The sequence below is a fragment of the Dermacentor andersoni genome, chromosome 9 (assembly GCF_023375885.2).
Source record: "Dermacentor andersoni chromosome 9, qqDerAnde1_hic_scaffold, whole genome shotgun sequence".
NCBI classification, from domain to species: domain Eukaryota; kingdom Metazoa; phylum Arthropoda; class Arachnida; order Ixodida; family Ixodidae; genus Dermacentor; species Dermacentor andersoni.
In genome coordinates, this window is record NC_092822.1 from 84178535 (window position 1) to 84193758 (window position 15224).

At 44.6% G+C, this 15224-nt stretch overlaps 2 protein-coding genes across 2 annotated transcripts; one reads left to right on the plus strand and one right to left on the minus strand.

The window, feature by feature from the left end:
• The first annotated feature begins 2437 nt into the window (after positions 1–2437).
• Positions 2438–4428, plus strand: LOC126520418 (uncharacterized). The gene is made up of 2 exons (XM_050169338.3): positions 2438–2788; positions 3855–4428. Exons 1-2 carry the CDS (start codon positions 2677–2679, stop codon positions 4199–4201), a joined length of 459 nt encoding a protein of 152 aa, XP_050025295.1. The 5' UTR covers positions 2438–2676; the 3' UTR covers positions 4202–4428.
• Positions 4429–10318: 5890 nt separating this feature from the next.
• LOC126520417 (uncharacterized) lies at positions 10319–14512 on the minus strand. The gene is made up of 3 exons (XM_050169337.3): positions 14045–14512; positions 12961–13168; positions 10319–10713 (listed from the first exon to the last, which is right to left on the minus strand). The coding sequence occupies exons 1-3, from the start codon at positions 14510–14512 to the stop codon at positions 10319–10321; spliced, it is 1071 nt and encodes a 356-aa protein (XP_050025294.3).
• Between the last annotated feature and the right edge of the window lie 712 nt (positions 14513–15224).

Here is a 15224-nt window from a genome sequence, read left to right on the forward strand (position 1 = left end):
CAACATGCAAATGATATCATTTGTGCACTCACGATGGTAATCTTTTATAGTTCATGACCGGGCAGTCACGACAGAGAATCGAGAGAATGCTCGACGATGCACGACCACACGGCCACCACTCAGAGGTGAGTGAACAATGTTCTGAATAAACCTTTTGTCACAGGGTTATTTCACAACAAACTGCAACAAAACTTTTTACCATGTAAACAAATGTAGTTTCCAACAGTGTAGGTATAAGTCAAATATGTCCATGAAATTAAGTTTTGAAATAGCAGATGCATAAAAAATTCTTTAACTTGTCAAAGTTCGAGTGCCGCAATTACTGCTTGCATGAAATTACACAGAACCCGGACCACTGAGGATAAGATTCTGGGTCTCCACACACGACAGCAGGATCCAAGTCCATGCGTGGTTCTTAGATCTGTGTCACATATGCTTACTACTAAGTTCCTGCGTAATATGTTGTGGTGCTATTCAGAGGCTACTCAAATACAAATGTGTGCATGGAGCACAGTCCTTCGCCTGCCGTTTTGTAGAAACTTGGATGAAAACATATTATAGGTAACAATGCCTTGAAGGTGGCACCTATATTTAGAATTTCCTATATATCTGTGAGCAGATATTTTGTTTAGCAACTTCAAAAAATGCTGCTGCCATCAGTCTTGAGGATATCGATCTTGGAGACAGAAAAAAAAAAACAGTATGATTACTAATCTACATATCATGGTGCCACCTGCTGGCTAAAAACTAGCCCAAAATGGTGTGTTCTTGAGGAATACAACAATGTATCCTACGAAATGTTCAGCTTTGCCCATAAGAACCACAATAAATGGCCCATTTTGCTCTGTTCGTAATTCCAGAACTGTTCGCCATAGCCAAGGCATCTTAGTCTCATATGAAGGAGCATCTTTGCAGCCAAAAATGAACCCTAATGCTGCTTCAAAAGAAAGCTAGCATGTTTCGTAGTGTGAAATGTACATTCGTGCACTCTTCGCTGTGTTTTTTGGTTTTTTCTCTAATTTTGGGAGTGGCACAGTCCCCTTACTACTCATTCTATTCACTCGGTTGTATTTTACCCGTTTCAGTCACTCAGTGAGTCAGAAAGTGCATGCTAACAAAATACAGTGCCTCAGCACAGTGCAACATCTAAAAATCTTGTAGGAATCTACTAAAAGGCACATTTGCAAAATTGTGCTATACAAGTTCATACCTTTAGCTAAAATAGGTACAGACATTAAAAATCAACGTAGGACCTATGAACATGCAGGAATATTCCTACCTAACCTTGGGTCTGTCTGTTAAAGCCGCATTTCTTTTCCCCATCACATCCCAAATTTGGACTTTGTGTAGATTAGTTTAGAAAAAAATATAATTGCACATTTGTAATCAGCACACAAGATTAAATACTTCCTACAAGTTTATTCGTCTAACAGAAAAAAAATGGGGTGGTGAGGACCTACGTCCCCCTTAACCCCTAATGCCGTGACAAATTTCAAGAAATATTTGTAGAAGCATGTAATATTTTTAAGGACCTGCATATATTGTGCTCTTTCTGAAAGTTCTGCTGAATTTTTTACTAACCTTTTTTGCCTAAATTGCAATAGTTCACAAGTTAACTCAGCATCGGCTTAAGTATATGCTCCGTGTGGTGGTAAGTTATCTCGTCATTGGCAAGTAAGGGGTTAAAGAATAACATGCCACTACCTTTTCGCACTAACACTGCCCGTTCAATACAAATATACAGCATGTCAGGTGTACCAGAATGATGTTCAGGAATAGCAAAATCTGCATGGGTGTAGCGACAAAGGGGTGGGGCATTGTCACATGGCTTGAAGCTTTTGCTCTTCAAATCAAGCCTTAAGAGCATGCCCTGTGTTCAGTTCATTTGAAATACAGTGGAGAGGATGCGAGAGGATGCCATTGAATTTGGACTATTCCATATGATTGTATAGCCAAGACAGATGCTCCTGTTTGTCCCAAAGCATGCTTCTTTTCTTGTCTGGCGACCTAGCCCAAGAGCACCCGCACAGTCAGCTTTGTGGAGCAGTTCCTGGCCTTATTGCCACAGCAGAAACAAGAGACCAGAGATGTTCTAGAAATGCATTTTGTTAACCCACAGGCTTTTGAAATTTCTTTATATGTGCCAAGTGTATTCGCCCTAAAATGTGGTTTTGTCAAGAGTAACTATCCTGGAGTAATCTTGTCTCGCAAAAGAACATAACCTGTAACCACGAGCACATGCGGACCCTGTGTGTCAGTCATATAATTGACTGACCAATGTTTTGCAATGTTCCATGTTCGTGATTTTTCCCCCCATCACAGCAGTCGTACACTGCAATAATTAGCAAGAATCAATGGTACTGACTCATATTTTTAGAGCCATAGCCACAAGAACTTCATTGCCAGCTAAGTGAAATTTGCAGGAGACACTTCTGCCTGACTGGGAGCTTCCATATCTTTTTGGTGCAAAACCAAGATTGAGTATTGTCTTGCCACTTTGCAGCCAAATATAGCATTTTCATTCAAAACACATATGGTCGCCGGACATGCCTGGCCGTACTTATCTTACCTTGCCCAGCATACATATTGAATCGTCAGTACAGTGTAATCTTTAAGTAATGCACTGCCATCGTAACTAACAATTGGCACTATTTTTTCCCTCAAGAGCTGCCAGTAATGGAAAATCAGCTGGACCCAACCAGCCAGAGTAGAAGATCCCCCTCCTATTTGGATCGTGTGCGTAGGGACTACCCAGCCCCACAATACAACAGACGGACCCCAATAAGAGGTAAGACCAAACATGTTACCATGACACAGTAGCTTGTGTTATTAAACGCCTTGGGAAGCAAGTCATGAGAGTCAGAGGCGCTTCTTATGCCACAAGGAAGAAACGGTGACATAAATGGCACACGAACATATATTTAATGTAAAGACAACAAACTGCAAATAGCATACACCAATGGCACATACAAGGATTAATGCAAAGTTTTTTTTCGGAAGGGGTTTGTTACTCGAGCTCAGTGTGCTTACTCAGCTGGCATGGCTGCCTCACACCAGGCACTGCTAAGGAATGGACAAGGGAATCTCGCAGATTTAAGTGTCCGATGACACACCAGTCTTCTAAACAGTGTAGTCCACCGAGAGACGAGTCAATTTTTTTGACCTTTTTCTTTACCACCTTCATTTGAGGATGAACTTGTCAAGAGGACTGGCAATGAAAAATGCAGTTGGATCGGCAATCCTCCAACATAACCACACGCTGTGACATTAGCAAAGAAGGCAGTGTATTCCTCATCTGGTGCACCCAAAGTGCTCGGAATTATGTGGGACACAATGAACAACACTTATTTGTTCAGCACGAAGCACATTAGCCTTTGAGGACTACAGTAAAACCTCGTTAGACCGTACCTGCTTAAACAGTAATATGGTTTTAAAAGTAGTAAAGTCAAATCCCCGACTCAGCAGCCACTGAAAATAATGTGTTTTGTATTCGCATAAACCGTACCAACTTATTGCGTACGTATTGGTTTACAACTAGTGTTTCCACTTTTCGTCACGCAAACATGGCGGTGCGTCGCCTCCATTGAGTGGCCTAAGCCTCAGAGAACAGAACGGCCTCGAAGCGCATTGTGCATGCGCGCGTAAAGCAACATCAACATAAATTCAGCGCCTTGCCAGAGGAGCGTTGTGCCGTCGTGCAAACAAGCACTCGCGTCATGCTGGATCTCAGATAAAGAAAAACACCGTTCGTGCTATCGAATGTGGCACGAGGAAGTCGGCACTGGCACGAGACTGCGGTTTAATTGTAATCATATGGGTGCTGAGTCGTCATAATTGCTTCTTTGTCTTTGCAGGTGTGCAACGGCACAATGATATGACAGTTGCATATCTTGAGTCGCGGTCGCAGCGGGAGTATGAAGTTGACACCCGTCGCCTGCAGCTTGAGGAAAGGAGGCTGGAGCTGCAGATAAAGCAGCACAGCGACAAGATGCGGCTCAAGGAAGTGGAAATGCAAGAGCGTCAAATGGAGCGAGAGTCGCAAGCAGAACAGTGGCGCCAAGAATTGAAGTTCCGCCAAATTGAGCAAGAGGCCCTCGCAGAGGAGAGGCGCCTCATGGCTGCTGAGCGCCAAGCCTACATGCAGCATCAACGAGTGCAGCTGGAAATGCTGAACAATTTATTCAGTCAAATAAAGAAATAATAATGAAAATAATTATCCACTAGACTGTATCATGAAGGTACAAGAGAAACCCAATACTGGTTTCTTGCAAACTTCATTCTGATCCAGACATCAAACCAGGGACAAACTTTCCAAAACAGTTGCTCTATACTACCTCAGTTACCCAAGAGGCTGTCCATTAGCAGAGCATGATAGACTTGAATGATAGTTTGAAAAGGGACAAAACATGCACATTTGAACTTTTTCCAGCAAATATAAAAGTAGTCTTTCAATAAAGTAGTTCACTCATCTGTGTTTATGAAGGCACAACATAGCAACCACATCAATACTGCTCGAGGTGCAACTTTTATAACGTAGCTGCTGACGCCTCACAAGCAACCATCGCAGCCTGCATAACACCCACTATTAAAGGGCCCCTGAAACAGTTTGGACAAATTCTGTAGACATGTAGTATGCAGCTGAAGTTAATTATTCGTACCACAATTTGTGTGAAGCATCTCGAGTTAGGAGAGCTACGAACGATCACCAGCTACCCTTCTCCATAGCCATGCATTTTCTCAACACAGTTGCGAAGTGATCGGGGCTAAGCGCCGCCTTCACTGGCTCCACGCCATTACAGTACACCATGTTGTCTAGGACCGCGCGTGCGAAGCCTCTCTGCCAGCCGCATGACAGTCGACCCCAAGCAAGAGCAATTGAAGCAGTGTGCATTGCAAGCATTCTGTTGCAGCACCGAGTGTGTCCAGTATTCCTCTCACCACAGGTGAGCTGGGAATTTCAATGGATTGGTGGAGGCATAAACTCAAGCGACAGCCCGATGGTGCTGCAGTCACCACGCTCGTCTGCTGCCTTGCAGCATGACAGATTGCCAGTTGTTACGTTTTGGGGGCGACAATGTAACAAGGGAGAACTGTGCTGCTTGCAAAAATAAAAATAAAGATCAACTCAGACGGCAGGGCTCTCGTCAACACAGTGCATGTTGTAACACAAGCAAACAACACTTGCTTTGTGCCGGAAGTGCTTTTCAGTGCAGTGAGAAACTGCCCTAGAGCATTCTGTTTTGGTTACTTGCTTTTCATAGAAACAAATTAACTAACATTCCAACTATAATGAGCATTTGTTCACCATAAAGTTGGAAAAATTATTGATGACGTGCCCTGGGCAGCCAATTGGATAGCTCGCCCTACTAGAGTCATTAGGGAAACTTGCATCAAATGGTCAGGGGCAGCTGAAAATTCAGCCAAGTGGCATGCTGCGATCGGTAGCGATGTACATTCTTTATACTTTATAAGTTACAGACTTTATGTGGAGCACTCGGATGCATCAATTAATTATCAGGATGACCTACTAAACAACACAGTATGTTTGTACAAAATCGTCAAAATCGTTTCAAGGTCCCTTTGACACTGTGCTGCGCTATACAAACTAAAATAATACAGCTGAAAAGCCAGATGATGGAGCTGCACATCTTGAATGACCTGTTCCAGCAAATAAACATTGGTAGTCTTTAAACATGGTAGTTCATTCAACTGTGTTCATGAATGCACACCATAACCACATCAACACCACTCTGACAGCAGTTGTGCTCAAAGTGCAACTTTGATTGCATACCTATAGGCTTAAGCATACAAGCAGTCATTGCAGCCTGCAGAACACCTACTTTAACACTGCACTAAGCAACCTAAAATAAGTAGCACAGCAGAAAAGCCAGATGACCGAGGTGCACATCTTGAATGACCTATTCTAGCAAATAAGCATTGGAAGTCTTCGAACACTGTAGTTAATTTATTTGTGTTTATGAACATACAACCATATCAATGCCGCTCTGGCAGTTAACAGTTGTGGCGCTCAATGTGCAACTGTAAGCATAAGCATATAAAGCCAGAAGGGGACACAGGGCTTGCAACACTGAAGTAATACATTGCTTGTGCTATGGCAGGAGAGAGGGCATGGAAGGATCGTCATCTGCAGATGCAAGTTGCAGCTAAGGGGGCAGTTTGGCTTACATCCTGGCATATGACAATGCAGTATTTCAATTTTTCTCCTATCCTTTAATAATGATTATTGAAAAATTGTTGCAGTACAACACTTCCAGCATGGTGCCTTACATCTTGGAGTGTATATAAGTGTCGTGATATCATGATGCAGGTAGTGGTTACGCAATGGCAGAACATTGCAATGTTTTGATGCTTGCCACGACTCGCTCTGTCGCCTCCTATGCTGCTAGTGGTTGCGATGCCTAGGCATAGCCGTAAGGCCCACCAGACATGAGACTCCAGACACATTTGTAGGACCCCGATTGCCACGGCTGTATGTCTCAACTATGAAGAAGACTCACTGCACAGCCACATCGCCAACGCACGGCTTGGTTCTGCTCACGCTGCTGGTTGCTGGCATCTTTTTAGACCGCCTCGACTGCCTTGCCATTCTCAGTAACTGTTCATGGCGTTGTTTATATTGTCGAGTTTATTCCTGCCTGCTCGCATGGCGTCATCTTCGGATGGGACTTCTTGTCCCGTCATAAAGCCGTAATCGACTGCGCACGCACTGAAGTTGAATTTTCACCTCTGTGTGATGCACCATTGTACGAAGATCGTGACTGCCCTTCTAAACCTGCCATGCGCGAGGATAGATATTCCGCCTGGCTCCTTCGCCGTCGTACCCATATCCTGCGATGTCATCACTGATGCAACAGTCCTCTTCACGCCGTCCAAAGTGTTCATCAGCCATAAAGCTCTACCACTACCCTTCGCAATGCTTGAGATCGCTGGCAGCTGCAGCAATATATACTTTTACAATCTCCTCTGTGCACCTATTATGCTGCTCGTTAGTGAATGCCTTGGCTTCGTGGAACACCTCAACTCTTCATCTTTGGTTGACGTCCCCAGAGACACTTTCGATGTCGACTCCATCCATTTCGGCACTTGAGGAGACGTCCAAGGATGTGTTCTCGAGTGCCATCCCCGATCCCATCACACATGCCGAACGTGTCAACCTTCATCTCCTGCACCACTTCAGAAGTTCATTCTGTTGTACATGCGGCCATTTAGTGAAAGCGGGGAGACATAGTTCCCCGTGACTGCGCGTGGTCGGTGATCTGGCAGCGAGTGCTCTTGTTCTTCTTGAGCTAGAACATATCCGAGAGACCATTAAACATGTGCGTATGTAACTCCTCGTCTGGCCGTTTCGCTCTTCCTTCCTGCCTACAACATGGTGTCAGAAGAACGGGTTCTACCAGTGGACATCGGCTCCTAGTCCTCCTCCATGTAAACGATACCAGCAACGAAACGCCGCCGGTGAGCTGCTTCCTATATGCACATCTCGGTACTCAAGCAAAGCGAACCCTTAACATCCAACGCCATGGCGTCATTCGTAATTCGACCGCCGGATGCCTTCAACTTTTCGTCACCGAACAAGTGGCCGAAGTGGAAACAAGGATTTCAACGTTGCCGAACCTCTTCAGAGTTGTGCATAAAGTCCGAGAAGCATCAAGTAGACGCGCTACTCTACATCATGGGCGAGTGACTCGAGCAAATCTGCGCCACTTTTGCTCACTCTGAAGAGAAGTTCAAGAAATTCGATGCAGTCGTGGAGCAGTTCCACAAATACTTTATCCTGTGACGCAACGTAACCTTTGAACGAGCCAGATTCAACACCAGACTGCAATAAGACGGTGAGTCGGCCAAAAATTTGTTACTGTGCTGCACACACTTTCGAAAGACTGCGAGTTCGGTGCTCTTTGATAAGAGTTCGTGCGCGACCGCCTCATAGTTCGGATAAAAGAAAAGCAGCTTTGCACCAGGCTACAGCTCGACGCAGACCTCCCTCTTCAGAAGGCTCTTGAGTCCATCCACCAGATTGAGAGCATCCATCAGCAATGAGTCGAGCTCCGCCAGAAAGTGCTATGTGTGAACAAAGTTGCGTCCGCTCCCCAATTCGGATACTTCGAAACAGGACAAAAGCGGCAGCTATTCACGTGGGGCAAACAAGCCATCTTCATCCTACGGCAAAAACAGCATGCAGAAACCATGCTGTTGGTGCGGTCAAGAGTGTCACCTTCGTACTCTGTGCCCAGCACGCTCGCAAGTCTGCAGAAATTGCCGGTAAAAGGGTCATTACGCCTCCTTATGCATGTTGCGGCGCCTCGATTGTGTCGAAACGCAACTTGGAGTAATCAAGACGTCTGATGCTGTAACGTGAGAGGCAAGTCTTGGTTCAAAGTCAGCCAGTAGATTTCAAAATTGACACGGGCACCGACGAAACAGTCCTACTGAAGCAAGTACTTAAGGGGCAGACTTTTTCTTTCAGCTCCTCCTTGCCAGCTACATGGTCCAGACAGAAAGCTTCTTCCAGCCACACGAGTGGCACAACTTATTGCAAGATTATTCAAGATACCCTGAATTGGCTCGGCTCGAGAAGCTCATGTCTGCAGCTGTGGTCAACCACTGCAAGTCATTTTTTGCACGCCACGGGATTTCTGAGGAAGGGGTTTCCGACATCGGCCCGCAGTTTTCGTCAACTCAGTTTTCACTCTTCGCTCAGAACTACGCTTTCAAGCAAATTACCTCTAGCCTTCACTATCCTCAGAGGAATTAACTTGTTGAGGCTGCGGTAAAAATCAACACTTCCATGAAAAAAACTAAAGACCCTTACTTGCCCCTTCTAGCTTACAGGTCGACTCTTTTGAAGAATGGGTATAGCCCTGTGGAACTACTGATGGGTCGTCAGCTAAGAACCAAGTTTCCTCTTAATTCCACCAAGCTGTCACCCCAACTGCCGGATCAAGAGAGCCTTCGGAAGTTCGAGGAACAGTCCCGGAAACTTAAAAGAAAAGACTTTGACAGACGTCACGGAGTCTGTTACCTGCCGGATCTATTCTACGAAGATGTCTGGTTGACAGACTTCAAGTGCAAAGTGACAGTACAAGCCTCAGTTGATGAGCCTCGGTCCTGCTGGATTAACACCGACACTGGTGCTGTACGCAGGAACAGGACCCAGCTAGTTCGCTATTCCCCTGCTAAAACGCACAGCTCGACTCTGCTCACGTTGCTAGTTGCGGCACCTTTTTGGATGGTGCTTGAGGCTGCCTCGCCAATCCAGGTCGCTGTGCCCTTTGCATAATAAGCCGCTAATAAACCTCTTCTCACAACTTTCAAGGGGGACCTCAATAGGTGGACAGGCTTCTGGGGAAAATGTGAACAGGCCATCTGCCTCAATGCTTTGATGCAGCAGCAGTAATCTCTGGTTTGCCCACGTCCGAATCATGCTACGCAGATGCCATTGTACTGTTGAAGGAAAGGTTCAGCGATCGAACAAGAATTATTCAGCACCATTAGACGGCACTGCAACATCTTTCAAACGTAAAATCAGCCAACGACATAGCTGGTCTTCGAAGGTTATATGATGCAACATAGCTAAACATCTGCTGTCTGCGTGCACTTAAATGGACACTAAAGGCAAGTATTAAGTCAAGATAAAGTGATAGATTAGTGCTACTTGTACAGTTCTATTTCATATTTAGAAAAAAGAACTAATTGAAATTGCCCTTGATAATTACAGAGGCGGTCGAAGGCTTATGTTTTCGCTCGACTCTGCCCAGCCCACACTTTCTCGTTTCAGTAGTTTCGTTATCGCATAGTGTTGCGCTGGTTTTGCTGGCTTGCGAAACTCGCACAAAATGCAAGTAGCAGAGAATTCACCTTCCACGTGATTTTGCGGGATTCCCGAGTGGTCTACGCCACTTGACCGAAAAGCAGCTGCAGTGGCAAATCCACTACTCTGCCTTGGCTTAGTACCGCCGTCTGCCGGGTGCCGTTTTACTCACCGACGGCAGCAAAGGGTGGTGAAGGCGTATGTAACGTCACCACTCCCCCAGTTGGGTGGTGGGAGATATTAATTTCGAAAAAGGTATTTGGGCCCTTAAGATGCAATTTTCTCGTAAACTAAGTCTTTTCTTGGCTCAAAACAAGTGTTGCAAGGTTTCTGAAATGGTATTTGAACAGTCCACACTGACTTAGTATTTGCCTTTAGTGTCCCTTTAACATGCCATCCTTAACATTATTAGTGATGCTCTGTTGCACAAGTAAATGCTAAGGACATTTGCTCAAGTATTCTAAAGGGGATTCTAGCTGTAAAATCTCATATGGAATGTGGCACCAGATACTCGTCAAGTGACGGGGGGCAAACATCAAAAAAGTCAGACACTTGACTGCCATACAGACACGTATGGCAGTTGGCAAGAAGGGTAGCCGCACAGTACATGCGCCCCACTCTCTGATATGACATCTTTTGATTTTTGTGGAAGTCCACAAAAGCAAACTCTGTGGCAACCTTGCCAAAGCCCCACTCCACAGCTTGTCGCACCCTGCTCATGCCCTTGTTAAAAAACGCTTCATAAGGCTGCAGGGTAGTGCCTCCAAATGGCTTGTATAGGAGTGGGAGCAACGGGTAGGCTGGGTCGCCATAAATGACAAACTTCCTGTCCATTGTGATTTTCTCAAGGTTCTCGTAGAGCTTGGTTTCCTTGAGAATGCCTGAAATGCAAGAATGTTTTTTTAAGATCGTGCAGAAACAGTGGTGATGCACTTTACATTCACATACTAAAACAAATATTTCATTATTAAGTAGACCTATGTAGATTCCAGGGTTCAACAGTTCAACAGAAACCCGTCTGGTCAGGAAATATTGAGCGCCGACAAAGCCTTTTTGACCGATATTAAATCAAACTGGGTCACCCAATATTGCAAATAAAATATTAAAATTTGGGTTGTATCTATAACACAATGTAAAAGAGTAACTTTTTTGAAGATTTTTCTTTTTAATCTACACTTTCAAAAAACATGTTGTTAAGCTGTCGCTTTTTTTTTTTAACTGTGAGCGCTTTGTTTTTCCGTTTAGCACCACGTAGCCTAAAGTCCCGTCCCCCATAAGTGCATTTAACTTGCCCGCTTTACAGGGGTATAACTGTTTGTATTCCTGGAGTAATCTCTTACTGCAATGTTACGACAAAAGGCTTACTTAAAAGCTCTACAAGTGGACCGCTTCGATTAAGTGCGTAAGCATTTCTGTGCTTACCCTATGAGAAATTTATCACATAAGACAATGAATGGCTCATACCCCCTTAAGCAATGGTTCATAGCCCTTAAGCAAGCAAAAAATGCAACTGCTCATACCTATGTAAGGCAGAGGCTACAAGCACTGAGCAAAGTGAGGCGAACAGTGCATACATTCATTCAAATCACCCATACAACACAGAACATCATATGTTTCAATAAAGAACAAGCTCAAAACAAGCATTCAAACCATCAATAAAACACTGCATATCCCCCTCAGCAAATGTAGTGATGGTTTTGCAACACCTTTGCTAAATTAACCATAAGTTAATTAACACCAATGATCTTGGGTTTAAGTGCTGTAATGAACTCTATCTTAATTAAACCTGCCTTATGTTCGCTATCAAACGTGCAGGAAACAATCAATGAAGGTTGATAAGAGTTTATACTGGTCAGATGAAGTTCCATAATGCTGATAATGACACCAGGCTGCGTGGAGATAAGCAAGTGGCACAATGCTTCCGCATAATTAGAGAGCTACCTGAGCAAATTCTGCATGAATTTTTTGTCATCTACATTAGCGATATCGCCAACTGTCTTTAACTCCACACCTATGCTCTATGCAGATGACAGGACAATAGTAGGAATAGACTCATCAATTCTTTCCCAAACTACATACATTATTGACCTCAACAACTTGACAGAATGGTGGAATCTCAACTCTCCAGATTAATAAATGTAAAACTACATTTATGATCTTTAACTCTACCTTTAAAACTTCAGCCTACTCTCTAGCAATGACATTCCAACAACTTAAATTATGTGCTCTTAAGCAATGTTCCTTCCTATGTGTTATTTTAGACTCCAACTTTCTTCATGCACCTCAAAACAGGTCGCCTTGAGGCTATGAGCTATGGGACCTCCTTCCGTATATTTCACCCAATATGTACCACCTTTGCAAATAATAAACATTCTTCGATTTGATTGGAAGACACACTGCCGTTCCCATGTGGCATTTTGCCAGGTCCGTTGTTTAGAAACGAACTCTTGTGCTTGTCAAGATGTCGATATGCAGAAGATGCATGTATATTTGAATGGTCAATGTGCAGGTCTGCCAGCACACAGTTACTGCAACAACTGTTTTATTCCTGCTGAAATAAAGTGGCCCATTGCTCCACCGTGCTGTACGATAGCTTTATTGCTACAGCCAAAGCACGACAGACGTGCAGATATGAAGTTTTCCTGCATTAAATTTTCCACAACTCGATGCCCGTTTCCCTCTTTCTATTTTCACTTGACATTTTAGGTTGTCTCAAGCCAGTCGTTGCCACACTAATTCTCATGGAACAGTGATGCACTATTCTTGACTCATGGGCTGAAAAGTGGCTCTGTTTTATGATCTCGCCACATATTTCAACTGTAAGGCCAACAATCTAAGGGTCAAGTTTCAAACCACTAAGATATGCACTTCTGTGGTGTTGTACAGCAAGCCTGATGTGTACAAGCCAGAAATAAAACCAATGAGCTCTTCAAATGCCAACAAACTTAGTTCAGAGCTTTCAGTAATCATAAATGAAAGCAGCTATTTTTCCATGAAGTAAATAAAAAGATTGGCAAATTTGGTACCAATGTCTGAAAGCACACCGCAAGTAAATTAACACAGAGGTTCAATTACCTGTGCAACTACATGCGCACAGTTTCTCGAGCTTTTGGATCACACGCACTTACCCGCATCATGACGTCGTCCCTTGAAAGGCCCATCCAGTTGGCAAACTATGCCATTTGGGCACATCACCGCTTGATATTTTTGCACGTGGTGCCTCTTGTGCCCTGAATAGTGCTCTTGCTGGTCCACCTTTGGGCGACAAATCTGACGTGCCGTTCCATCGATGAAGGCCCAGCAATTATCAAGTGGGGCACCCTTTGCATGGACAGCCTAAAAAAAAGAATAACAGCCTGAAGATTGAGCACAGGAGGAAGGTTGAAAAGATATGTTGTTGCATAGAAGTTAAGGGTGGTAAAGTGAGCAAACCTTGTCAAAGCGAGTTCCTCACTTGCAATGCTAACATAACCCCCCCCCCCCCCTTCCCTCCCTCCCCAAGTTTTCTAATGTGCAACCAGCACATTTTGACGTGCACCTTCTCTGATGTGTTAAAAATGGAAGCAGACAAGGTGAAACAGCTTAACTGACTTATTTGAGCGAGGCCCTCAAGAAAATTAAGCTTAGATTTTTTCCTTCACGCATGATGTGCACATTGGTGTCGCCATTTGTTTTGCCCAACATGTCCAATGGTAGCAAATAAAAAGCAACGTGCATCGAACTGTGGGTGTAATGAGCCCCCTGCATCCTTTCACTTCCATCTGCTAGATATTGCTACAGGCAACCATTCTGCCTAAGGCACTACAAGTTTCTCGATCGTGACTGGCTCCATCCAGCGAGTAACGCAAAAAAGCGAATCTCACTCGAGAATTTCGATGCAGACTGGGCTTGATTTCGATCGAGTGCCCGTGAGGCCGAGGCATCGGATGGCGCGTCCAACGTGCCGCGCTCAACGGAACTTTTCATTTCTCGTAACGCTTAACATGTGCATGTACTTCGAGCTGTTGAATGTTATGCAGAAAAGCAACTTTACTGACTGAACAATAGATAGACTGTAATTATGATGAATCATTAGGCAATGCAGAATTTAATCTTAATGCACGTCTGTTTATGGAGTGTCCGGTACCTTCGAATAAAGTTGCGTAAATGTGACTCATGTATCGACAGTCCATCGCGATTCGTGCCTGAAGGAGTTTTACTAGGCCGACTCACCTCGGAGAATTTCTCGACGGCGAGCAAGTTTAGCCACTTGTGCGTAGTCATGTCAGCCAGCAGGTGGTCGAAGTAGTGCTCTATATGAGCTAGTACTGAAGACACGACGCTTGACAGCACAGAGCTGTGCCTGTTGAACAAGAGATCCAGCTCGCACAAACGGTTGGGGTAGGCCAGGCGTCGAAGTGTCATACAGAGCGCATCGTTGCCTGGAACCCGGACGCGCTGGGCGCTGACGACCTCTTCGGGAATCAGCAGAGCCGATGCAAGGTCTGCCAAGTCCATCTTTCGAAAGCGAAACAAGTGGTAAAACTCGTCGCTGTCCATCGCCTCCACATCCAGCAAACCGCGGTCGTATAAATTACGGCGTGGCGCTGGCTCCGGTTGCAGGAGACAAATGTCGTCTATTTCTCTGCATGACAGAGAGCGCAGTAGGAGATCGTCGCTAAACAGGCCGCGATGTGACATTGGCACTTAGTCAACTTCATCTATGCGGTGCCCAAAGAGAAAAACCTGCAATACAACGCAGACTTGCAACGCGGTCCTGCAGAAGCCTAACCACGTACAGTAAGCCGTCGCAGTGACCCAGCAGCCAACCGGCTAACCACGGGCGCATGCACGCACCTATAAAAGGAGGCTTGTGCTTGACAGCAAAATTAAATGCTGCTAGTCAAAGGTTTATAGACGTTTTGCATATATGTATATATATAAATACATATATATAAACTAACTATTTTGGTCTCGGCACGCAGCACTTTTAATTTGCAATAGTCACGATCATCATCGTCATATTACCGTTCCGTGTCGAGCAACCTGCACAGCTAAAACGTTTTCGGTCGACGCGGTACGGTAAGACAGAACGGTAATACCGTACCGTATACCGTACTTTCCGTAGCGCTGCTAAAAGACTATATTGTGTTTTGAACTGTATTGTTGGGAACATTACCGTTACATATTTGCTCAAATGTTGAGCAATAGACTATCTCACTTGGAGTGTCATTTCGTCAGAAATCCGAAGGGATACTAGCAATACCCCTCTGCTGGCTGATATACAAATATTTAAGTGATTTAAATGGAAGTAACCTTTTGTTACCCCATTCAATTGAGCGGTTTTCTTGCTTTCAATTTTCTATGGGCCTCACTCTTTACACGCTCCGCCGAGCCGGGCGCGGCGTATCTA